Source organism: Panthera onca, chromosome C2 (assembly GCF_046562875.1).
Source record: "Panthera onca isolate mPanOnc1 chromosome C2, mPanOnc1 haplotype 2, whole genome shotgun sequence".
In the NCBI taxonomy this organism is placed as follows: domain Eukaryota; kingdom Metazoa; phylum Chordata; class Mammalia; order Carnivora; family Felidae; genus Panthera; species Panthera onca.
Window position 1 is genome coordinate 95892823 of NC_138347.1, and position 24900 is coordinate 95917722.

The following is a 24900-nucleotide window of genomic DNA, read 5'->3' on the forward strand; positions in this document are numbered from 1 at the left end:
AAGAATAAATCATGTGTATATTTCAGATGTATGAATCAATTGCTTTAGGCAGTTTTTCTTTTGACCTTATCACAGTAAGGTTATTTTTTGAAGTCTTTATAGTTTTCTGAGGAAAAGTTGTTATTATATTTTCAAATCACTCTTGTCTGAAAGTCTTATAAAAGATTTCTGGAGATTATGACATTCTGATGTGAAAACTTGCCTCCTTTAGATTTATTTAAAAATGTTTATGATATTTCTGGAAAAAATACTAATTGTCATTTTTTTCTCTCACAGCTTCATATCCTCCAATTCAGCCTCATCCTCTAATAAAACATCAGCAGATTCCTCTTCATTCACCACCTCCCAAGGTTTCCCATCATCAGCTGATATTGCAACAGCAGCAACAGCAAATTCAGCCAATCACACTTCAGAATCCAACTCAAGACCCACCCCCATCCCAGCACTGTATGCCACTCCAAAACCATGGCCTTCCTCCAGCACCTACTAATGCCCAGTCACAGCATTGTTCACCAATTCAGAGCCATCCCCCTTCTTTAACAATGTCTCCTAGCCAGTCACAGTCAGCACAGCAGTCTGTAGTGGTGTCTCCTCCACCGCCTCATTCACCAAGTCAGTCTCCTACTATAATTATTCATCCACAAGCACTTATTCAGCCACACCCTCTTGTGTCATCAGCTCTCCAGCCAGGGTCAAACCTGCAGCAGTCCACTGCTAATCAGGTGCAACCTACAGCACAGCTGAATCTTCCATCCCATCTTCCACTTCCAGCTTCCCCTGTCGTACACATTGGCCCAGTTCAGCAGTCCGCTTTGGTGTCCCCAGGTCAGCAGATTGTGTCTCCAACATCACACCAGCCATATTCAACCCTGCAGTCCTCTCCAATCCCAATTGCAACCCCTCCACAGATGTCGACATCTCCTCCAGCTCAGATTCCACCACTGCCCTTGCAGTCTATGCAGTCTTTACAAGTGCAGCCTGAAATTCTATCCCAGGGCCAGGTTTTGGTGCAGAATGCTTTGGTGTCAGAAGAGGAGCTTCCAGCTGCAGAAGCTTTGGTCCAGTTGCCATTTCAGACTCTTCCTCCTCCACAGACTGTTGCGGTAAACCTACAAGTACAACCACCAGCACCTGTTGATCCACCAGTGGTAAGCCCTTGGAAGCTCTTTGACTTTCTTGCTGAACTGAGAGTAAAAACTTTTTTTCCCACATTATGTTATATTGCTAGATCTAAATGCCTATGAATTTAAAAAGCTTGAAATTTCCATCTGTCAGTGTCTGACAAACATGCTATATGGGCAAAAAAAAAAAAAAATGCCATTTGTTGTAGTATGGTTGCATGCTTGATAATTTGTGATGGTTATTAAAGTCCCTCGTTAATTTTATTACTATTTAAACAAATCCATCTGCTATCTTTACAGAGTTGATTTTTTTTCCCCAAGGGAATGCATTTGAACCAGTGTCATCTGCACAAAGTTTTTTCTCTTAAGGTGATTATCCTTCATAGATCCCTTCTGTTGGCTTGTATGTTCTTAAACGTATGGTTTATCTACCTGACCTTTTTGGTTGTGTGCATTCTGAAGTCCTGGGCCTTTAGGGGCTTTGGTTTCAAGGTAGAGGTATGCTTGTATGATGTAATTTTTGGGTACAATTACATTTTGTAATTAAGTTTTGTAAAAAAAATAAAATAAAATAAATCTATTCTAGGAAAGAATCCAAGTTTGCAAAAAACATTAACTGTAGACCATCTTTTAGAATTGCTAAACTTGTGATTTTTAAATTTCTATGAAGGGAAAATATGTACTTAAGATTTCTCATTTAAAAAGCTAAAAAAACTGAGTGGATGAATTGAATCTGAAGATGAAAAAATCCACTGGGAGGAGTAAAAGTTTTGAATAATTGAGATAGATCGTGGTGAAATTTTTAGAATAAACCTTTAGCAAAGGTACTTGTTGCCTAGAAAATTATCCTGGAGAATTTTTTTAAACATTCTCTAAAAGACTTTAAATTTATAAAATGATTTACAATAAAAGTTGAAATAAGATTGTTAAATGTCTAGGCAGAATGATCAAATCCATAATTAGTTTATAACTGAGGAAGACAGTCTTCCCAAAGGAGGTTTTGTATTAAACCTCACTGAAGCGGTTTTATCACTTAAAAATTAATAACCACTAATTCAGAAAGGAAAGGAGTTTCAAAGTCTGTTCTTCAATGGGAAACATTTTGGTTCACAGGATGCAAATTTATAGATTCTTTATTCTTGTCATCCTCATTGATGTTTATATGCAGAGAGAGATTGAATTCCACTTTGATTTACTTTTATGAAAAACAGTTTGACAGAGGAGTGTCTGTGTCACTGGCTTAGAAGAACGTGTAGTTCTTAATCTTGGGGGTCGTGGGTTCAAGCCCTATGTTGAATGTAGAGAGTACTAAAAAAAAATAATAACAACAACTTGACAGAAACAGCAATGGTCATCTAGAAATAAGTTTGTCATTCAGTTATCGTGTCTCCATATCTGTTAGATTTCTGAAGAATTTATAGTGGATATTGTAACATAAAAACACAGGCTTCAAAGTGTACAGTAATTACAAGTAAAAAGTAAAATTTCTTTCTGTGCCTACTATTTTTCTAGTTATCTTTGTTAGGAGAAACTTTGGGATAGAAATATCGGGGCACCTGGGTGGCTCAGTTGGTTGAGCATTCGACTTCAGCTCAGGTCATGATCTCATGGTTTGTGAGTTCGAGCCCCACATCGGTCTCTGTGCTGACAGCTCAGAGCCTGGAGCCTGCTTTGGATCCTGTGCCTCCCTCTCTCTCTGCCCTCCCCTACTTGTGTGCTCTCTTTCTCTCCCTCTCTCTCTCTCTCTGTGTCTCTCAAAAATAAAAATAAACAGTAAGATAAATTTAAAAAATAATTTTATTTTAATGAATATAAAAATAATAATTAAAAAATGTACGTTATCTCATTTTGGAGTTTTTTTGGGTTTTTCCCCCCATGAAAATAGTACATTTTTCTGCTATCACTGGTGTGGTCATACATACTGTAGATGTTTCTGTGTTATCTTATTTTTTATCTTTCTCAAAGATAAATTTATTAAACTATGTTTTTCTTTTATTACCTTTGATCAAATCTGATTTTTTTTTTATCAAATCACATTTCTTTGTGAATTACACATTTCTTCAGTTTCCTGGTTGTTTCAGATATTTAAAGATAGGAATATATATTTATTTAAGAGATGTAACATTTTGAAAGATAAGTATGAATATCGAAGTTAAATCAGGGTATTTTTTTTTTTTTTTTTAATTTTTATTTTAGAGAGAGACAGGGGGAAAGAGAGAATCCCAAGCAGGCTCCACACCCAGTGCAGAGCCCGATGTCGGGCTCAATCCCATGACTCTGGGATCATGACCTGAGCTGAAATCAAGAGTCAGACGCTCAACCAACTGAGCCACCCAGGTGCCCCCATCAGTGTAGTTCTTAAAAATATATATTATAAAAGATACATTTATGAAACTAAAATTTTTCATTGATATATGGGTATGATGTGTGACAGTAGATAATTTAGAACCAATAAATGTCCCACAGTTTATTTAGGAAAAGTAGACAGATAGGACTAAGGTACTTTATTGAGGTAAGTTTGGCAGTCATTGCTAGTTTTAGAATAGTTTTAGTTATGGGCTAAACAGAAATTGTGGAGTTTCCTAATCTTGTGAGTAAAACATCAACTTCTTTGTCTTATTCAATATTTTAGTTGTTGCACTTAGATTTTTTTATGTTTAATGGTGCCAGATGTCTGTGATAGATAGATTTCCTACTTTTTTTATTAACTTATTTTGCCTTTACATAGCAGATTTGGAAGAAAGTATGTTTAGTTAGAATTACCTATAAAGAATGAAAATTATTTTATAATATTCTTTCATAGATTATTTCAGAATATGCTATTAGTGACTCTTTTTATCCTTTCAAACTTGTTCATTATTTTTAAAAAATCAGAGTTCTTTGCATGATTAGACTTTGTGGCAGCATGAATATTAAAGAGAGAATTTAAACATTTTAAGGAAATATCTAAGAAAGGAATGCTGCACAGGTGTACCTTAACTGGTTGATAAAACCATACTTTTCTAATAACCTCTGATCAACATACCTGCCACTGTCAAATTAAGGTAATCACTATGACAGATGCCCCTCGTTAGAAGATTTTTTTTCTTCCCTTTAACCCCTAGGACATTCCTTTTGGATGACTTTACCTGTGTTGGACATTATCATCATTTTAAAAAAATTGGCATGTGAACAGATACTAGCAGCTCTCATTATTGTACTGTACAATAATGAATGACTGCTTTCACTTCTGAGGATCCAGACAGGCAAGGAATCTCCCTTGGTGAAACAGGTTTCCAGATGCAGGGGTGGGAGCAAATAATTTTTTTTTTTAATTTTTTTTAACATTTATTTATTTTTGAGACAGAGAGAGACAGAGCATGAACAGGGGAGGGGCAGAGAGAGGGAGACACAGAATCGGAAACAGGCTCCAGGCTCTGAGCTGTCAGCACAGAGCCCGACGCGGGGCTCGAACTCACGGACCGTGAGATCATGACCTGAGCCGAAGTCGGCCGCTTAACCGAGGCCACCCAGGTGCCCCAATAATTTTTAAAAATGTAGCCTACTTAGTTGATTCACATCACAGTTCCGGATATCATATTTGGTATAAAATTATTGGCAACAGGAGGATTAAAGTTATTTTTTTAGGATTTTTAAATTTTTTAAAAGGAAAAGATCTTTTTTTTTTCTTTTAAGATATTTTATTCCTGGGTGGGTCAGTTGGTTAAGCAACTGACTTTGGCTCAGGTCATGATCTCACCATTTATGAGTTCATGCCCCAATCGGGTAAGCTTGAGCCCCACTTCAGGCTCCATGCTGTCAGCATGGGATTATCTCTGCCCCTCACTTATGTTTGCTCCCTCTCTCTCTCTCCCTCCCTCTCTCTCCCTCCCTCTCTCTCCCTCCCTCTCTCTCTCTCTCCTTCCCTCTCTCTCTCTCTCTCAGAAAAAAAAAAAAAAATTAGAGGCTTTGGAAGTTAGGTGTTTTTTGGTTTTTTTAATTTTAATTTTATTTTAGGTTTATTTATTTATTTTGAGAGAGAGCATGAGCAGGGGAGGGGCAGAGAGAGGGGGAGAGAAGAATCCCAAGCAAGCAGGCTCTGCACTAATAGTACAAGGCTTGAACTCATGAACCATGAGATCATGACCTGAGCTGAACAAGGGTCACGCGCTTAATTTTTTTTTTTAAACTGTATTGCTGTTAGCTATGCCTTTGTAGATGAAACTTGATAGTCCCTTTTATAACATTTGGTTTATGTTGGTTTTAGAAATCTTGATCACTTTTATATTGACCAAGATATACTTCAAATCACCAGGCTTTTTCAATAGTTTGATTAAAAGATAGTATAAAAAATACATATAGTATTAGATATCACCTCAAGTTTTTTGTGAATGTTGTTGAAAGGTTTTTTGTTTTAACATTTATTATAATTATTAATCAGTTTAATCTTAAAAACTTACGACCTTTGTAAATTTAAGTAATAAGCTTTGTATATTAGAAAAAGGAACTGCTTTGTGGTTTTGTTTTTTGTAACCTATCATCTTTCAAAAATAATGATTAAATCGGGTCGCCTGGGCGGCTTAGTTGGTTAAGCCTCCAACTTCGGCTCAGGTCATGATCTCACAGTTCGTGGGTTTGAGCCCCATGTCGGGCCCTGTGCTACTTACTGCTGGAGCCTGGAGCCTACTTCAGATTCTGTCTCTCCCTCTCTCTGCCCCTCCCCCCACTCACACTCTGTCTCTCACGCTCTCTCAAAAATAAACATTAAATAAAAAAAATTAAAACTAATGATTAAATAATGATAAAAATAGTCTAGAAGTGGACTTTGAAAACAGCCTTAAGTTTAATGAAAAATTAGTTATTTTTAGTTACATAGTACCTTCTCAGATTGAGTCCATGTTTTCTTAAGTATACTCTTTAGCATTGGATTGCAAAGGTCAAGTTAAAAAATTAAAAACTTTGTAAGTATGAAACAATATTGAAGAACTAAAAATAATGTGTCAGATGGCTTAGGAGTGGTGGGTTTGGGTGTGTATTAATTCAAGGACATGTATTTTCTGTTTACCTGATACTAGCTTATAAAAATTCATTAGATTCTTGAGTAGGTCAGAAGATTAAAGAATTAAAGATGTAATTGCATACCTTTTTTGTATGTTCTTAGATGTTATTTTTCATAATTTAATCTTTAATTCACATAAATATAATAAAGAAGAACCTGGGGTATAGTCCTTTACGCAGTCCCTGATATATTATGTGTCATTTTGGAGAATTACTTAGTGTGCTTGTGAAAAGTACTAGCATTTATTTTTATTTATGACAGTTGGAAGTTAATAGAAACAATAGCAAATCCCCCAATTAGTTATTGAGTGTATAAGATCAAAATTTTCTTTTAATTCTCAAAATTAAGAATATGTCCTGACTTGACTGTCACCTTTTGGGAAACTTTAGTAATTTGTAGCCTAGATACTGATTCGCAACTTACTTTCAGTGAAATATTTTCGAGCATTATGAAAAACCTCATTTGAGTTGTTTCAAAGTTTTCTTTTCAATCTGTTAAATAGAAGCTAAAATAGTTTCAACTCTGCTTCCATGGTCGTTTTGCCTTTTTAAAATTTAAAACACTTAGAATTTATTTTTTTTTTCAATTAAGTTAGGAACACCTTAGTAAATATATTTTTAGAAACCTTTTAAGGCAGTGTGGTTTGTCATTGTAGGTTTATCAAGTAGAAGATGTGTGTGAAGAAGAAATGCCAGAAGAGTCAGATGAATGTGTTCGGATGGACAGAACGCCACCACCACCCACACTGTCTCCAGCAGCTATAACTGTGGGCAGAGAAGATTTGACTTCCGAACATCCTTTGTTAGGTGAGGAAATACCTAAATTTGGGGAAATTTTCTGCTAGGTAAATGTTAGTAATAAAGTTGAGTAAAGTAAAATTAATGAAGTGTAATAAAGTGAGTATAGAACCCCCACTGGAAATGATATTAAACTAGTTTTTTATGTAATTATTTACAGCAAAATATAATAGAATTCAAGATTTTCTTTTTCTTTTTTTTTCATGAGAAACAAAACAATTGATGAGGAGCCACCCAAGTGAAAAACATACTTTAGCCTTCTAATTTTTAGTAGTTTTTACAGATATGTTTTATATGCCCAATCAGGTTCATTGGTCAAGCTATTTCTAAGCTTAAAAATTAGGGTAAATCAAAGTTCTATAAAAAGATTTCACTTATGTTTTCCAGAAATCACAAAACATTCTGAGTCATATTTGGCATTCCTCGTAATTACTTGTGATCCAGGCTGAGTACGTTTTTAAAAATATTCTTTCCCAGGCAGTTCTTAAATTAAGCCTCACTAATTCTTTACTAGAGACATGGATTAAAAAAATCATTGTCCTTAAGCATTTAAATTTTTATTCACTACTTTAGTGCTACTCATGAAATCAAGTAAATCTTCTGTATGCTCCTCCTCACGATATTAACATGACTGTGAATCCTAGGTATTTTACCTAAAACATTTTACAAAACATTATATAAAACATTTACTAAAACTAAAACATTTACTAAAATAAAACTCATATAGCCCTCTGTCTAGGTCTTAAAAAAAATACATTCCATGTTAGATTTCAATTAATTTATCTATGTATCTATTTAATAAAAGCTTTTCTTTTTTTCCCTCTTTTTAAAAGAACATTTTTAAATTTTTTTTTTTTTTAACATTTTTATTTTTATTTTTGAGACAGAGAGAGACAGAGCATGAACGGGGGAGGGTCAGAGAGAGGGAGACACAGAATCGGAAACAGGCTCCAGGCTCTGAGCTGTCAGCACAGAGCCCGACGCGGGGCTCAAGCGAGATCATGACCTGAGCCGAAGTCGGCTGCTTAACCGACTGAGCCACCCAGGCGCCCCTAAAAGAACATTTTTAAAGTAAACTCTGCTTCCAACATGGGGCTCACACTCATGACCCTGAAATCAAGAGCTGCATGCTCTGCCCACTGAGCCAGCCAGGTGCCCCCATGTTAGATTTTTAAAAACTATGAATATTTAATTTAGATCAGGGCTGGCAAACTACAGTTCATGCTTTAAATCTTTTCTGCTATCTATTTTTGCATGTCCCATGAGCTGAGGATAGTTTTAAAAGTTCTAAGTGGTAGAGGAAAATCAAAAGAAGAGTAATATTTCATGCCATGTGAAATTATGCAGAATTGAAATTTCATTGTCCATAAATAAAATTCTATACAACACAGCTACGTTCATTTATTCAAATATTGTCTATGTTGACTTTCGTGTTCTTGTGGCAAAGAGGAGTAGTTGTAGAGCCCATATGGTTCTTTACAGAAAGCTTGATCCAGATAATAGTCATCTTGATTCAGTCTTCCTTGTAAGTATTCAGTCCTCTTGAATATCTTATGACTCTCGTGATTATTTACAGTAAATAAGAACCCCTGTCACAGGTACAGACACAGATTGTAACAGGACACTGACTTTGCTACCAAAGCTACTCTTGCCATCCCTTTGTTTCAGTTGTGCCACAACTCTAACCCTTATTCCCTTACTATCCGTGAGAATCTCTGGAAGGCACAAAAAGGGAGAAATCAGTTTTCTTCCAACATTTTCTCCCTCCTGAAAAACAGAAAATGTTTAGTCAGTAAAATTAGATAAAATATTTAAGACAAGTTTAATATTGCCTTTGTTTACTCAAAGTAATACCACAAAAACTAGATTTAGGAAAATCTAACTATAGTATTAAATCTTTGTAGTTTCTCTACACTGAAAATGGATTTAATTTTGCTGCAGATTTCCTGGAGTTTGATTTAAAGACAGAAATAAAAGTTTAATTGGATACTAACCTTGCATTGTGACTGTGACTGAATTACCTTAAAAGCATTACTCATGGTGACAAAGAAAGTTTAAGCACTTGAAATACTGGAACACAAACACAGCTTCACATTTTTTTTCCCCTCAGGAACACAGTTCAGGATTCTGTCACGTGTATCCCTCAGGCTAAATTGTCTAGGTACAGTGTAGAGAATCTTCTTCTCATTTACTTCATACCTACTACTCTTCTGTAGTGTCTATGAAGGGGCAGAGCAAGCACAGGTTGATTTTTTAGAATAGCTCTCAGCAAATCATAAAATAAGCAAACCCTGCAAAAACAGAGGGATTTGTTTCCATCCAGTATTTAGTTTTTGTAAATCTCTAAAAATTCCATACAAGTAAAAAGCATCTGTTAAAAAAAAGCTCATGGGGGTTCCTGGGTGGCTCTGTCGGTTAAGCGTCCGATTTCAGCTCAGGTCATGATCTCTCAGTTCGTGAGTTCAAGCCCCACGTCAGGCTCTGTGCTGACAGCTCAGAGACAGGAGCCTGCTTCCTCTCTCTCTGTTCGTCCCCTGCTGGCACTCTGTTTTTGTCTCTCTGTCAAAAATAAATAAAGATTAAAAAAAATAAAAAAAACTCACAGATCTTGTTCAGAAAATGAGACTTTGAATAAGTAGAGTACCTTGTGGCAAAGTCCTATTACTTGTGTTTTCTCTTGTAGTTATCTTAAATCTAGAGAATGTAGTAATTTTTCTACTTTCATAACATCAGTGTTTCTCACCTGTTTTTATTTTTAACAGCTGATTATATATACTGGCAAGTAATAGCTATTAGCCTCTTCAAAAAGTCAGTAACTTACAGCTCTATTTTTAACAACATTTAGGACTCTGTGTAAGATTGGCACATTTGTATGTATGATCTAAAAATTAATTGGAAAATACACCAAGCAATATTTTCTGAATAAGCCAAATTACACTTAATGCAGCTTTATATTTCTAAAGTAACAAAATATCTATAAATCTGTAAGGGACATTAATATTTTATCTTATTTTTCAGTACCCCCGTAGATTTATATTTTCTTTCAAACATAAAACATGGCTTTCAATCCCACTTTATAATTTTATAATTTAATTTCCTTTTACTCTATGAGTAAATGTGAAGATTTGGTAATGTGGGATAGAATTTTTCTGGAGTTCCTCAGTTTCGTAATCCATGCATACAATAATACTGCATGTGTTCCGTGAAATCAATAAACTAGCATTTTTCTGTTGACTTTTTTGTTTAATTTTTAATAAAGGATTGTGTAATTTAAAAATTTCTTTAAATCTTTTTAAAATTTATTTTTGAGAGACAGAGCGAGAGTGGGAGAGGGGCAGAGAGAAGGGGAGACACAGTCTGGAGGCAGGCTCCAGGCTCTGAGCTGTCAGCACAGAGCCTGATGCAGGGCTCAAACTCATGGACCGTGAGATGAAATCAGACACCTAACTGACAGCCACCCGGGCGCCCCAAGGATTGTGTAATTTTTAACAGGTTTTCCAGTACAGTTTATCTTGGTGGATTATTTGGTGGAACTAGGTTAATAAATGGCTTATAATAACAGTGCTGTGATCAGATATATTATATGATGTTAATCACATTCGTGTTCTTGAGTGTGAATTGTTAGCTTTTCCATTTCTGAGATTATACAGATGATCGCTACACTGTATTGTTAGCTGAAAATTTTATTCTTTAGGGATTCCTATTTCTTCTCTACCTAACTGGGCTATATTTTGAGCATTTTTGATAGTGGTGTCAACCCTTTTCATACTGATGATGGAGAGGAGTTACCACAGCAATTATAAGAGCATTGTCTCAAGAACTGATTCCCTAGGTTAGTATCCCACCAGCTCCATTACTTAATTAGTTGTGTGTCCTTGACCAAGTTTCTTTATCTTCCTGTTTCCCTTGGGCTAGTTTTGAGGATTAATTGAGTTACAACCTGTGAGGCATTTGCACAGTACCTGGCATGTAAGTGCTCAGTAAATCATACTGTTATCTTTACACATGTGCTCTTTTTTTTGTTATTTTTCTCAGACATCTCTAGTCACTGATATTTTTAGCTTTCAGCCGGTTCTTTCTATTTCATACAGTCAGTAAAGTTTGGTGCTATCGTACGGCTTTCATACAGTTTGGTGCTATCGTACGGCTAGGTAAAGTCTCTATCATAGGCTGTGGGGTCTATCTTAATGTGGTCACCAGAGTTTGAAGGGGAGGAATCACAGTGATCCAGCCCAATGTTTTGCAATTGCCTGGTACTAAAGTGTTTCTCCAAATTGACATACACATTGCTACTGAAGAGGTATTAAAAAAATGTACGTGGATTGGATTAGCCTTACTGCTTGAAATAAAGGTGATGAATGCTGTGTAATCCTTTAAAAGTCTCTACTTTATGGATTTTATGATCCTTTTTTATTTAAGTGTACTTTCAGAGTACTCCCCACCAACCACCCCCCCCTCCCCATGCCATCTGGAATATATAAACAGGAACACAGGGAATTTAATATCTGTTTAGCTTAAAAAATTTTTTAAAAGCAACAATTTTCATATTCTTAAATTGACACTCTAAAATATTTTTGTGTCTTATGGGGCAAGGTTGGAATGTAACCTGTAACCAAGGTTGGAATGATAACTTTTAGCAAGTTATCCCCTTCTGTAAAGTGGGGATAATAGTGGCTTCTATCTCATAAGATTAAATGAGATTAAATATAAAGTTCTTAGGATGTTGTTTTAAAGCACTAGATCTTAACTATTATTGCTGTTAATGTTTATTCTTAAATTTTTTTCATATTTGCCTGCACAGAATGATAAAGATAAAAACTGACTTTTCTTTTTCAGAGCAAGTGGAATTACCTGCTGTGGCATCAGTCAGTGCTTCAGTAATTAAATCTCCATCAGATCCTTCACATGTTTCTGTTCCTCCACCTCCACTCTTACTTCCAGCTGCTACCACAAGGAGTAATAGTACTTCTGTACCCAGCAGCATTCCCAGTATAGAAAACAAACCTCCACAGGCTATTGTTAAACCACAGATTTTAACGCATGTTATTGAAGGCTTTGTGATTCAGGAGGGATTGGAGCCATTTCCTGTAAGTAGTAAGCAAATTTGTATTTTTAAAAATTATTCATGTAGTATTATTTTTAAATGTAGTGTATTGTTCTTTAATAAACTGCTTGTAATTTTATTTCAAAAAAGCTGTCGGGGTGCCAGGGTGGCTCCTGTCGGTTGAGCATCCAACTTTGGTTCAGGTCATGATCTCGTAGACTGTGAGTTCGAGCCCCCGCATCAGACTCTGTGCTGACAGTTTGTGGAGTCTGGAGCCTGCTTCAGATTCTATGTCTCCCTCTCTCTCTGCCCCTCCCCCACTTGTGTGTGCATACGCGCGCGCGCGCTCTCTCTCTCTCTCTCTCTCTCTCTCACACGCACACACACAATATTAAACATTAAAAAAAAAAAAGTCAATCTCTTGCCTGGAATTTCTCTCTCTATATATTCTTTATATATTTCCAAATACATTTATAGAATTTTTATACTTGCTGTATATAAACTAAGAAAAATTTCAGGATATTAAGGATATCGATTTTTATAATTTTTAGAGAAAGATAGTTGGAAGTTTATTCCAGTGAAATAAATTTTTAAATTTTTTTTTGAGGGGACTGAAATTACACAAAAGTGCCTTATGTTTCTAAGATGGTGTTTCTTTCTCTTTTTTTTTTTTTTTTTGTTTTTTATTCCTTTTTTTTTCTCTTAAATTTGTTGCAGGAGAGAACGAGAGAGCAAGTGGGCGAGGGGCAGAGAAAAAGAGGGAGAGAATCCCAAGCAGGCTCTGCACTGTTGGCACAGAGCCCTACCTGGGGCTCAGTCCCACAAACCATGATATCATGACCTGAGCCAAGATCAAGAGTCAGATGCTTAACTGAGCCATGAAGGCACCCCTAAAATGGTGTTTCTTATATAGTGTGATTACTTTGTGAACTTTTAACTTGAGTGCATGAAATCATAACTTCCTAGTGACCTAATATTTCTGAAGTTATCCAGTTGATGGTTTAAATTAGCAAATAGATTTTCTCATTCTTAAATCTCTGCCTTCAGTCAGATTTTAAAAATGTTTTAAAAATGTTTAAAAATGTTTTAAAATCTTCACATCAAAATGGAGGTGCTGTTTCTGTCACTGAGAGTCTTATGATTTGAGACTAGTTGTATGTAATTTATATGCTAATATCTAGAGAAGAACATTTTTCCTTAGAAAATAAATCAAAGACAGGTGGCCAAAGTCAAAGCCAAATAAGACAAGGAAACAAAATAATTCCCTTCAAAGGCCTTTGAATCATCTGGGTTTTTAATTTTTTTATTTATTTATTTATTTATTTTTTTAACGTTTTTATTTATTTTTGGGACAGAGAGAGACAGAGCATGAATGGGGGAGGGTCAGAGAGAGGGAGACACAGAATCTGAAACAGGCTCCGGGCTCTGAGCTGTCAGCACAGGGGCCCGATGCGGGGCTCGAACTCACGGACTGCAAGATCGTGACCTGAGCCGAAGTCGGCACTCAACCGACTGAGCCACCCAGGCGCCCCTCATCTGGGTTTTTAGATTTATGGGTGGTGAAGATCTTGCATTGTGATAGTGGGTTGCCTCATCATTTGCCTTTCTTTTCAGTTAACTGCATGTATTAAATGTGGATCTCCTATAGGAATTCTGATAGTGGAACAACAGTCTTTTTTCCCTGTTCCTCAGGGTTTGGATTCTGGCAGTGCTGCATACTGTAACCTTTGTTTAGTCACTCAACCTTTTTGATCTTCATTTTTGCTCATATGGCAAATGGAGATTATACTTTGCTCTTAGGGTTGTTGTGAGGATTAAATGTGCATAAATTGTTTTGTGCAGTGCCTGGCACTTAATATCCATAGCTGCTATTATTAATAATTATTAGTGTCAACTATAACGTTTTTTTCCTGATTACAAAAGTAATGACATTATTTTAAATGGAAGATATGGGAAATGGATAGAACAAATAATCCTCAGTAATACCACAATGTGTATTATTTTATATATATATATTTCATATTATCAGGACTATTATATATACAGTTCTGCATCTGTCACAGTATATTTAGAGCATTTGTTTTCTCATATGATAAATAGTACTTTGGGAATATTTTGAAAGGTTACATAATACTCTGCTTTATGAACAACTATAATTTATGTAATTCTTCCATTATTGTTGGGCGTTTTAGGTTTCTATTATTTAATAATTTCTTTAGCCATAATGGGGTGTCTGGGTGGCTCAGTCAGTTAAGCATTCGACTCTTGATTTTGCCTCAGGTCATGGTCTCACAGTTCATGAGATCGAGCCCCAGGCCAGGCTCTACACTGACAGTGCAGAGCCTGCTAGGGATTCTCTGTCTCACTCTCTCTGCCCCTTCCCTGCTTGTGCATGTGCTCTCTCAAAATAAATAAAAGATAAATAGTAATAATTTCTTTAGGATGAATTCCTAGAAGTACAGATACTGGATCACATTACATATGTATTCATAAGACTCCTGGTATATATATTGCTAAATTGTTTTCTGGAAAGATTATTTAAATATATTCACACAGCAGAAGTGTAAACTCTTAGTAGCACTGCATATTACAGTTTCTTTAGTAATACCTTTTGTAAGTTTTACTTGAGGCATAATGTATATACTAACTGAAATGAACAAAATTTAAAAGTTCACGGGTGATTATTCTCTGAAGTTAAATGTAGAATTTATAGTAAGCATCATTTACCATCTGTGGCAGATACTGTGGAGACTTAACCACCATTCTTAAATAGAAATAGGAGGTTCTATTTCACATTAGCTGAAAGTTCACTAGCAAATCAGTAAAATGTTTTTTTGGGGTTGTTTTTGCTGAAAATATTTCTGAAATAAGTATTCATGACTTAACCAAGTATACTGAACATAAGTGAATATTTTGTTGTTGATTTTAATGTTAATGTTTGAGGATTTTTCCAATTCTTTTTGTGATTATATTGGATTAGGTTGCTGAGTTAGGAGTCAGGAGACTGAGTTCTAGGCCTGATTCTGCTTCTGTAAAGAAATTACCTAAACACTTTGAACATTAGTTCTCTTGCTTTTTTAAAAAAATATTTATTTGAGAGAGAGAGAACGCACGCATATGCGAGCAGGGGTGGGGCAGAGAGAGGGAGAGTGAGAGGTGGAGAGAAAGAATCTCAAGCAGGCTCTGTGCTTTGAATGGAGCCCAGTGCAGGGCTCAATCTCACAAACCATGAGATCATGACCTGAGCCAAAATCAAGAGTCTGATGCTTAACCAACTGAGCTACCCAGGTGCCCTATAGTTCTCTTATTTTGAAAATACATACAATAATGATCTATCCTAAGGTGATAACTCTTTAAGTAAAAAGTTTGGTATGTGAAAAATAAATCTTAAAAGTTGTTGCAGAAAAAAAATAAGTTGAGGATACTGGCTAATCAAAATTTGTTACATATTTTTCAAAACATGAAAATATGTAATTTTTTTTAATGTTTGTTTTTGAGACACAGAGTGTGAGCTGGGGAGGGGCAGAGAGAGAGAGGGAGACAGGATCTGAAGCAGGCTTCGTGCCAGAGTCCAGTGTGGGGCTCGAACTCAAGAACTGTGAGATCATGACCTGAGCCAAAGTCAGATGCTTAGCTGACTGAGCCCCCCAAGGTGCCCCAAAGACATTTTTAAACTATTTGCCTAAACTAGAACACTAGGTTCTATTTGACAGATTTTGAAGCATCCATATTGGTGATGACTTGAAATACAAACTGTTGAGGTCTAGATTGCCTAAAATTTTCTTAATGATTGACCTGATTGGCTGAACAAGTAAATTATCACAGATACTGTTCATTTCAAGAGGGTTTTTTTAACTAAGTTCTTTTTTTTTTTAAGATTTTTTTTTAAAGTTTATTTGTTTTGAGAGAGAGAGAGAGAGAGAGAGAGTCAGTCAGTCCCAAGCAGGCTCTGCGCTGTCAGTGCAGAGCCAGACATGGGACTCAGTCTCATGAACCGTGAGATCATGACCTGAGCTGAAATCAAAAGTTGGATGCTTAACCGACTGAGCCACCCAGGGGCCCCTTAACCAAGTTATTTCTGAAAAACCTTTTAAAAGATTGTTTTATTCTCTGTCTCGTTTAAAGGTGAGCCGTTCATCTTTGCTAATAGAACAGCCTGTGAAAAAAAGGCCTCTTTTGGATAATCAGGTGATAAACTCTGTGTGTGTTCAGCCAGAGCTACAGAATAATACAAAGCATGGAGATAATTCATCTGACACAGAAATGGAAGACATGATTGCTGAAGGTTTGTGGATTTTACTTAAGATACTGTTTAACTTTGACTTTTACTGCTTGAAACACGATATGGATTTTTATTTTACACATATTTTCACACTGGGAAGACAAAAGTAAATGGAAAGCTAATCAGACCTTTAATGGCTAAATAATTCAAATAGCAAGATGTTTAATTTGCATAATGTCAGATTGACCTTTGAAGGAGTGTGGGAGGGAAAAGTTCCCCTGTATACGAAAGTAGTTCAGAATTTTAGCATCAAAGCAACCAGTTCTCTTTTTCTAAGCAGACTGAGTTTGCTTAAAATTTTAAAACTCCTGGGTTGTTTGGTTTTAGGCTTTCCATATTCTGATGTTTGATGTCAGGTGGGAATTACAGTTGTATTAAGGATGTACCTGTCAATCAAGAAGTAATTAAATTTGTTCAAAGAGGAAAATATCACTAAATCTTCTTATTGTTAGAGACTCCTCTTTTGAAGACTTTAGTCTAATAGTGAATATTCCAGAATGAACACAAATACATTCAGAACTGATACCTTTTATTGATTCTGATCATGGTCCTGTCCTTGCAACACAGTTGAATCAAATAACATTCAGTGTAGCTAGGGCTGCACAGTAGTGGTTTTATAAACATCTGTGTCAAAGTAGTTGTCCTCAGTATCTTAGTGTATTTCATCTGAAATTAATTTTCACATGTTTATTGAGCATGTACTGTGTGCCTGTACTTTGCTAAATTAAACAAAATAGCATGCTGGTAAACAAAATATATAATTATCTTTGCCCACAGTTTGCCTGATTATTAAAAGGAAGGCACCTGTGTCATTGTTACTACCTTATAAACTATTGCAATATATTCATCCCTGGTTTATTTTTTATTTGAACAGGGAAGAGTATGATAGTATCAAATTTGGTTTTACTGCTAACTTATATTGAGATCAGTTTGGTTTCTTTTACTTAAAAAAATGTTAACAATGAGAAATTTCAAACCTACACAAATTAGAATTGTATAATGAATCCTCTCCCAGACTCAACACTGTTACCCGATTTCAAACATTATTTTTGCCACGCTAGTTTCATCCATCTCTTTTGTTTTCCTCCCTCCGTTTCCCCCTTCTTCCTTCCTGTCACTTTTCTTTTTCTCTTTTCTTCCCTCCTCCTTTCTGTTAAAAAAAAAAAAAAGTCCTCATTTCATTGCGCATTTCTAAAAATATATACGGGGCATCTGGGTGGCTCAGGCAGTTAAGTGTCTGACGTCAATCAGGTGATGATCTCACAGTTCAGTTCGTGAATTTGAGCCCTGTGTTGGGCTCCCTGCTGTCAGCATAGAGCCTGCTTCAGCTCCTCTGTCTCCCTCTGTCTGCCCCTCCCCCCTCTCAAAAACAAACATTAAGGAAAAACCCACTAAGTTAAAAAAAAAAAAAGATTTTAAATAGATGAAAATGCGTACATTTTCTCATATAATAACTATAATGCTGTGTCACATGAAACAATATTAATAGTAATTCTTTGCGGTCATCTAGTACCTGATTCATATTGAGATTTCCTCAATTATATAAATTGTATAAATATCCTTTTATAGTTATTTTTCAAATCAGAATCCAACAATGTCTACATTTTACCTTTTGTTATGAATTTAATTTCACTTAATTCCTGAATACTTTAGTTATACATACTATTCTGAGAAAATGTTTCATTTGAGCTGAAGAATAGTAAAGATGAATGTACAGGGATTTTTTTTTTTTTTTTTTTTTTTTTTTTTTGGGCCTATAGCTACAATAAGTGTATATATGAACATTCTAAACTAAAAAGCACATATAATGTGCTGTCTTGTGTGTACACATTGGAGAAAAATGGAAAACTGTTTAGGAACATATATTCCATATATTCATGGCTTATAATATAATAGACATACAGCATATGTTAGACTGTGCTAGAACCTGAGAGGAGCTTTTGACCCAGTAGGAACTGATGAATGTAAGATAACTAAGGAGTAACATATAGTAAGTTTTAAATGAAGTATATGGACAGTATGAACTTGGGACTTTAAAATAAGTTTTAAAACTAGTTGAGATAAACCACATTGTGCTTTTATAACCACAATGAGGTATCATCTCACACAAGTCAGAATGGCTAGTATCAAAAAGATAAGAAGTGTTGGTGAGGATGTAGAGAAAAGGGAACCCTCGTGTATGGTTGGTGGGAATGTAAATTGATGCGATCACTATGGAGAATAGTATGATGGTTCCTCAGAAAACTAAAAAAAGACATAGCATATGATCCAGTAATTCCACTTTTGGGTATTTACCCAAAGAAAATGAAAACATTAATTTAAAAAGATATATGCACCCCTGTATTTACTGCATCATTATTTATAGTACCCAAGATGTGGAAGCAGCCCGTGTCCATCAATAGGTGAATGAATAAATATGTAGTATTTATCACAATGGAATATTACTCAGCCATAAAAAAGAATGGAATTTTGCTATTTGTGACAACATGGATGGACCTATAGGGTGTTACGCTAAATGAAATATACCAGACAATCTGATTTCGCTTATATGTGAATTCTAAAAGATAAAACAAGCAGGGGAGCCTGTGTGGCTCAGTTGGTTGAGCGTCTGGCTCTTGACCTCAGCTTAGGTTATGATCCCAGGGTTGTTGTGGGATCGGGCTCCACATCAGGCTCTGTGCTAAGCATGGAGCCTGCTTAAGATTCGCATGCTCGCTCACTCTGTCTCTCTCTCTCTCTCCCCTCCCTCCTCTCCCTGCTCTCTTTCTCTCTAAAAAAATAAAAATAAAAAAATAAAAAAACAAATAACAACCACAGAAAGAAATAGACTTATAAATATGGAGAACAAACTGGTGGTTGCCAAAGGATAGAGGATGGGAGGATGGGTGAAATTAGTGCAGGAGATTAAAAGGTACAGACTTCCAGTCATAAAATAATTAAGTCACGTGGCTGAAAAGTACAGTATAGGGAGTATAGTAGTATTGTTACACATTTGTAGCAAGTATTTCATAATGCATATAATTGCTGAATGACTATCTTGTGTACCTGAAACTAATTTGTCAATTATACTTCAATTAAAAAAAAACCTGGTTGATGGAATGTTCTGAATATGTCTGTTAAATCCATCTGGTACAGTGTGTCATTCAAAGTCACTGTTTCCTTGTTGATTTTCTGTTTGGATGATCTGTTCATCCGTGTAAATGGGGTGTTAAAGTCTGCTACTATTATTTTATTACTGTCGATGATATCCTTTGTATTTGTTATTAACTATTTTACGAATTTGGGTGCTTTGACATTGGGTGCATAAATATTTACAATTGTTATATCCTCTGTTATACCCTCTTGTTGGATTGTCCCCTTTATTATTATATAGTGTCCTTTGTCTCTTCTTACAGTCTTTGTTTTAAAGTCTATTTTGTCTGATGTAAGTATTGCTATCCTAGATTTCCTTTGACATCCATTTGCATGATAAATGTTTCTCCATTCCCTCCTTTTCAATCTACAGTTGTCTTTTGGTCTGAAATGAGTCGCTTATAGGCAGCATATAGATGGGTCTTGCTTTTTTATCCACCCTGTCACCCTGTGTCTTTTGATTGGAGCATTTAGTCCATTTACATTCAAAGTAATTACTGATATGTGTTTATTGACACTTTGTTACTTGTTTTATGGTTGTTTCTATAGAACACTTGAAAAGAATGCAAACTGGTACAGCCACTGTGGAAAACACTATGGAGGTTCCTCAAAAAATTAAAAATAGAACTACTCTCCATTCCAATAATCGCAGTATTGGGTATTTCCCCCCAAAATACAAAAACGCTAATCCAAAGGGATACATGCACACCTATGTTTACTGCAGCATTATTTATAATAACCAGCACTGGAAGCAGCCCAAGTGTCTAGTGATAGATGAATATATAAAGAAAATGTGGTATTTACATACAATGGAATATTATCCAGCCATAAAAAAGAATGAAATTTTGCCATTTGCAACAACATGGATAGAGCTAGAGAGTATCACGCTAAGTGAAATAAATCAGTTAGACAAAGATAACATAAGATCTCACTTACATGTGGAATTTAAGAAACAAATGAGCAAAGGAAAAAGGACACAAACCCCAAGAAACAGAGTCTTAACTATCAAGAACAAACTGATGGTTACCAGAGGGGAAGTGGGAGAACTAGGCGATGGGATTAAAGATTATGCTGATGGAAAACAACAGCAACAACAAACCTGGTGGAGATTATTGACAGTTTGGTAAGTTTTCTGTAAAGATGGGATTTGACCTGGGATGATAAAACACAGATTTAAGTTAATGAACAGGAAGAACCTTTTAAGTTGGAACCATGAATAAATGTACAAAGGATGTGCAGTAACTTCATAAGGGGGCAGCAAAAAGTAGACTGTTGGGTTAGAGAAGTAATGAGAAGTAAGACTGGCAGAATCAGATTGTAGAGCATCTTGGATATTTGACCAAGTAGTTAGGAGTTATCTTTTCAAGAGGATGGTTACTGAAGATTTTTAGGCAGGTAACATGCAAAGAGGGTTTTTGGAAACTGCTGGTCATCTGTAGGATGAATGTAGGTTTGGCATGTAATTGATACTTGTAGTTATGTTGAGAAGAGAAAGGAAAGGATTTATGGAGGATAAGGCAAAGGGTAGTTTAACAGGGTAAGTTACCAGAGTAAGGCAAAGAAAGATTTAAAGATGATTAATCTGAGCAAGGATAAGTAGTAAATAAACCATAGAGATCTAATGCATAATATAATTGCTTGGAGACTAAAACTGAAGTATTCCAACCACTAAACAGGAAGGATAACAGGGTGATGGAGGTGCTAAATATTGCTACAATAGCAATCATCATATATAAATGTAACACATTGTACTTTTAAATTTGCACAGTGTTATAAGGTAAATGTAGTCCATGAAAAAGACGAATCTGTTTCACAGTAGAGATATTTACATAGAATATGCCAAATTTTTAAATATTTCATTTAATTTCCCAAGGTAATTTTATAAAGTGTTTCTATTACTGTGTACTTCACTGTTTATGGGAAGTACTATAGGGTGAAATGGTGAGGTCATTTATTTAGTGGCTTTTAGTAGTATATACAGTTTAATTCAGTAGAATAAAACTTAGTGTAAGGATTATTCTGGCATCTAAGCTGCCAGTGTGTTAGGGCTCTGTCATCCCTAGAATGTTGCTTTCATTTCTAAGATAGTTAATCTTCATTTTCACATTCTAAAGAGTGAGTTGGGGGAAAGGGCATCACACTTCATGAATGGCCACACCTTGGGCAGAAACTGTAGTTTTTGTTTTCAGAGACCCTATGTCTTGTTACAAATTAGGATTTGTGGCTGTAGGAGAAAAGTGAAGAATGGAAGGGGGAGAATTACCAGCTATCTGTGCCATAGACTCCTATCTTTATTAGCTGAAGCAACAGTTTTTGAACTCTTTTGGCTCTGTAATTTTTTATTCACCAATGTAGAAAAGTAGCCTTGTTAACATTACCAAATTTGTTAAAATTCTGACAAACATTGGAACAGATTTTTTTTTAATTTTTTTTTAAATGTTTTTATTTATTTTTGAGACAGAGACAGAGCATGAGCAGGGGAGGAGCAGAGAGAGAGGGAGACCCAGAATCCGAAGCAGGCTCCAGGCTCTGAGCTGTCAGCACAGAGCCCAATGCGGGGCTTGAACTCACGGACTGTGAGATCATGACCTGAGCCAAAGTCAGATGCTCAACCGACTGAGCCACCCAGGCGCCCCGAGGAACAGATTTTTGAATCTGTTAATGTTCCTCTCTTCATTATGAGAAATAAAGCTGATGTTCATTTTTTGTTAGGTTGTTAGCCCTTAGACCATACCTGTTTGGACCCAAAACATTTCTTCTTCTTTATAAGGTATTCTAGCCTATTATCACATGTTGTATATTGCGACATTAATTAATAGAAACTTTTTAAACAAAGCTTTCAGTGTAGTCTGGAAGTGGAACAACTTGATGACCAGACTCTTTAGGGCCAGATTGGTGTCAGTGGTAGGTGACTGAGAGGTTCTGTCTCCTGTATAGGCTTTTCAAAGTCAGTTCAGGTTTCAAGCATGACAAAGTGAAAACAATACTGGAAGTTGTGACATCAGGTCCCAGGAATGTGTTGTTGAGCCACAGTTGTGTAAAAGGCATTTCTAGGTCATTGGAAGGAGTAATTTTAGTTTTACTTCTTTTGAGACCATTTCTTCTTCATTGCTACTCAGCGGATGAGTTTTACTTATGAAGATAGTCCTGAAAAATTTTTTAAAATGACCTCTTGCTAGTTCATGATTTGATCAGTCATGATGATGTATTTGGATGTTCCCTGGAACTTCAGATATTTCAGAGTATGTTTTTAGTAGCTGTAGCCGTCTTATGTTGCTTTAGCACTTTGCCATTGCTTCTCCAAGAACACTAGGATAGACTGCCTAAACTTCCTGAGAACATGTCATCCATGCCTACATTTCAGAGTCTCTTTATCTTAATAAGCCTTTGGTTAAATGAGTACCATAGAAAAGCACACATGGAACTCATAGCTAAAAGCTTTAATTAGTAAAGTGTGTTTCGTGTATTTTACATAACGTGGCGTAGGAATTATGGTGACGCAAGAACATGGTAGAATATGGTGGGTTTAAGAATGTTAACGGTTTTTAGTTCTTAAGTACTTATTACAGGTCTTGGTAGTCTTAATTCTTATGTGGAAAATAGGAAATGGAACTGCCTCTTTTTTATGCCTACTGTCGTCATTGCAGTTCTTTGGGAAAAGTATTATAAACCCCATTTTACAGATGAGAAAGCTGTGGGCGATGAAAATTAAATTGCTTGCTGCTGAATACTGGAGGATTTAGGTAGGAGGTTTCCTTGGGTCTAGTGCTATGGCTTGAAGAAAACTATGGATATGGGGGGGGGGGGGAGGGAAGGATATTCTAACTTAATAGTGCTCTGACAAGAAGGAGCAGAGGTTAGAAATGACAAAATTATTTGTGATTTTTAAGATTAATATAAATTATTTTTATTTTTATACGATACATATAAAAGGGACTATTTTATAATTAGGTATCTATATCTTTATATTTTCTGTTATATATTGCAGATCTTTGAAAAGGTTAATTATCTTATATGCTCCTCTGACATCAAGTATATTAAAATTTTAGCTCCTCTTTGAAGGCATCCTCGTCTCCAGTTACAATGAAGTGTTCTCTGCTATATATCTTCATAGCACAGGGAACCAAAATTCATAGCCTATACAGTGCTTTTTGAAAGTGTTCCTCCTGAAGGTTACTTACTCATCTTCACTTCTTGTAACACTGCTCAATAAAGTTATTTGCACATTTTAGGTATGTTGGATTCTTAGCAGAATGAACCTTTAAAAATGCATTGCTTACTTATATAGAGAAAATTCCATCAAGTTTTTATAGAGGAGCAAGAGGGAATTGATGGATGCAGTTGCTTTTGTAGTATTTTCCTTGCCAAAGTGACTGTGGATTGAAAAGTTAAAAGACCATTCCTTTAAGTTTCCTGGAGGGACTGAACTAGCTGCATCCAACCAAAGTAGAGGCTTAAAATTTGCCACAACTAAATTTTTGGAAGTTTTTTTCCTTTGTTTCCTTCTTTTTTAGAGACATTAGAAGAAATGGACAGTGAGTTGCTCAAGTGTGAATTCTGTGGGAAGATGGGATATGCTAATGAATTTCTTCGGTCAAAACGATTCTGTACTATGTCCTGTGCCAAAAGGTATTTCTATTCTCTTGACTTTCCTAAAGCATAAACCAACAACTACTGTAACAAAACCAAAAAACTTGTAGAGTTTACCGGTGGCCAAAACTAGATATTGTAATATAGAGGAAGAATATCAAATAGGCATTATCTGGAGCTACTTTGATATTTAGTTATTAAATTTTGTTCTGTGAAAATTACATATTCATAACATTTACAGTGAGTTTTACAGCATATTCTGATACTGAAGTAGCAATCTCATGTTAAGAATATGCTTAGGAGAATCTCTCCTGTGAACAGACAGACTACTAATCCTTAAGGTATCAAAACAGTATTTCTTTTATCACCTGGTTGTTGGTCAGTATTAAAATACCAAGATTTACTTTGTTTTTTGTTTATTTTATTTTATTAATTTAATTTTAATTTTATTAGAGAGCCCGGGGAGGGGAGAGAGGCAGAGGGAGAGAGAGAATCTCAAGCAGGCTCCACTCTCAGTGCACAGCCCAATGTGGGGCTCAATCCCACGACCCTGGGATTGTGACTTGAGCCAAAATCAGGAGTCAGACACTCGACGCACTGAGCCACCCAGGCGCCTCAGGATTTACTTTTTTTTGTTTTTGTTTTAATTCGTTTTAATTATATCCTATTTTTTTTAGCTTTTTATGTGGGACAGCTGTAGCACAATTTCTCCACATTGTTACATTATCAGCAAAATATGTCTTTTCTAAATCTCTATTTTCAGTAGTAATACTATAGGTAAACAGTACTAATAACAAAAGAAATGTTTAGGATCTTCGTTACCCTTGTCACAGATTTAGTTTACATTAAAAAAAAAAAAAAAACCCTGATGCTGATAATAAATCCTAATATAAGTA

General features: G+C 35.6%; 2 protein-coding genes across 13 annotated transcripts in view; one reads left to right on the forward strand and one right to left on the reverse strand.

Moving 5' to 3' along the window:
• The window catches only part of PHC3 (polyhomeotic homolog 3), a 90810-nt gene that overhangs the window by 39898 nt on the left and 26012 nt on the right, over positions 1–24900 (forward strand). For 10 of the 12 annotated variants that reach the window (XR_009612180.3, XR_009612179.2, XR_009612182.2 and 7 more), the window contains 6 exons: positions 277–1148; positions 1443–1490; positions 6815–6965; positions 11793–12043; positions 16126–16285; positions 23929–24043. Coding sequence is in view for 8 of the 12 variants with exons in the window: in XM_060639173.3 (XP_060495156.2) it covers positions 277–1148; positions 1443–1490; positions 6815–6965; positions 11793–12043; positions 16126–16285; positions 23929–24043 (1597 nt within the window). In the remaining 4 variants the exon portion in view is untranslated. The remainder of the gene's footprint in view (positions 1–276; positions 1149–1442; positions 1491–6814; positions 6966–11792; positions 12044–16125; positions 16286–23928; positions 24044–24900) is intronic. The other 2 variants (XM_060639175.3, XM_078432169.2) reach the window with 1 other exon arrangement.
• GPR160 (G protein-coupled receptor 160) overlaps positions 8731–24900 on the reverse strand; it is a 91333-nt gene continuing 75163 nt past the window's right edge. The window contains exons 4-5 of the transcript XR_013549769.1: positions 11808–12041; positions 8731–9175 (exon numbers count right to left, since the gene is read on the reverse strand). The gene's annotated coding sequence lies outside the window, so the exon portion shown is untranslated. The remainder of the gene's footprint in view (positions 9176–11807; positions 12042–24900) is intronic.